At 49.3% G+C, this 1171-nt stretch overlaps 1 protein-coding gene across 1 annotated transcript in view; it reads right to left on the bottom strand.

The window, feature by feature from the left end:
- Positions 1-80, bottom strand: part of NAA20 (N(alpha)-acetyltransferase 20, NatB catalytic subunit) — a 4138-nt gene extending 4058 nt beyond the window's left edge. The window contains exon 1 of the mRNA XM_008630690.2: positions 64-80. Coding sequence (XP_008628912.1) covers positions 64-80 — 17 coding nt within the window. The remainder of the gene's footprint in view (positions 1-63) is intronic.
- Between the last annotated feature and the right edge of the window lie 1091 nt (positions 81-1171).

The raw sequence follows: 1171 nt of genomic DNA, 5'->3' as shown, positions 1-1171 counted from the left end.
CGAGGCCGCAGTACCAGGAGCGCTCTGAGCTTGTGCAGCTCCACCCCGAGCGCACACACACACTACACGTAACGCGACATGACCACACGCGGGAAAAACAACTCTGCATCTGGAAAGACGCCGCCGGACGAGGCCGGACACAGGCTGGAACTGCCGTGCCCAGCACATGCTCCTCTCAAGAGGAAAGAATCCCCCACCGGCTCTCAGCACCAAAACATGACTGATCTTGAACACCCCTCACCACTACACTGACTTAAGCAGCTCGCCCGTCCCACTTTGCAGTCTCTCCACCCCACCCCCTCAGATCACTGGCCCTTCAACTTCGCTTTCAGAGGGCTGCGTGTCAGAATCCATCCTCAAGAAGGACCTCATCAATTTAACTGGGATGCTGCTGCAATCAGCAGGCAGGTCCCTCTTAATCATTTGCAAAAACACGGGGCTGGAGGTCATGCCAGCCAACATTGACCTCTTCCACAGAAACACTGTCCTCAGTAGTGCACAATACTCCAGTCACTTCTTCTACAGCATCTCCTGTGGCACCCAGAAAAACAAAGAAACAAGATATCAGCTATGCCCATAAGCATTCACCTACTCCACACGACCCACTGTGCCATTCCTCTCACCTCCATCAGTGTAATTCAAATGCTCAGCTATTTCTGAACAAAGTTACCTCTGCAAGGGACCCAGATCACTCTCCAGTTACTCTGAAGAAAGGTTTGCTCCAACGTTTGAGGCTATACTGTGGGTTTGATTTTTGTCTTCAAAAATTCTGCATGAGATACAGTGCATGGAGTTTGGGTACATGTTTTGGGAAAATGAAGGATGTCTTCCTTAACCTGGAATATGGAATCAGGAGATGCTGGCAAGGCTACGCCAGACAGAGCGTAGCAATTGGAGATCCGTCAGAGTTCGGATAATTTAAGGGTCAACATTTTGGTAGGAAGAAGTTGATTCAAGGTCTGTAGTTACGGTGCAACAGTGATGTGGGATGATAGGAAGAGACTATGCTTTTCAGGATGGTGGTGGAGGTGTGAGGGGGGATATGAAACTTGGGAAAAGGAATAGACCATTTCAAGGCTGATTCTTGGTCCTTTGCGGTGTTAGCGAATGTACAGCTTCATAATACTCTCCCACCTGAGGCATTCTTTTCCTGCAGAACTACAAGAATGAT

Source organism: Corvus brachyrhynchos, unplaced genomic scaffold (genome assembly GCF_000691975.1).
Source record: "Corvus brachyrhynchos isolate BGI_N302 unplaced genomic scaffold, ASM69197v1 scaffold720, whole genome shotgun sequence".
Classification (NCBI taxonomy): Eukaryota; Metazoa; Chordata; class Aves; order Passeriformes; family Corvidae; genus Corvus; species Corvus brachyrhynchos.
Note: the sequence above shows the minus strand (reverse complement) of the source record. Positions and strands in the feature narration are given on the sequence as shown.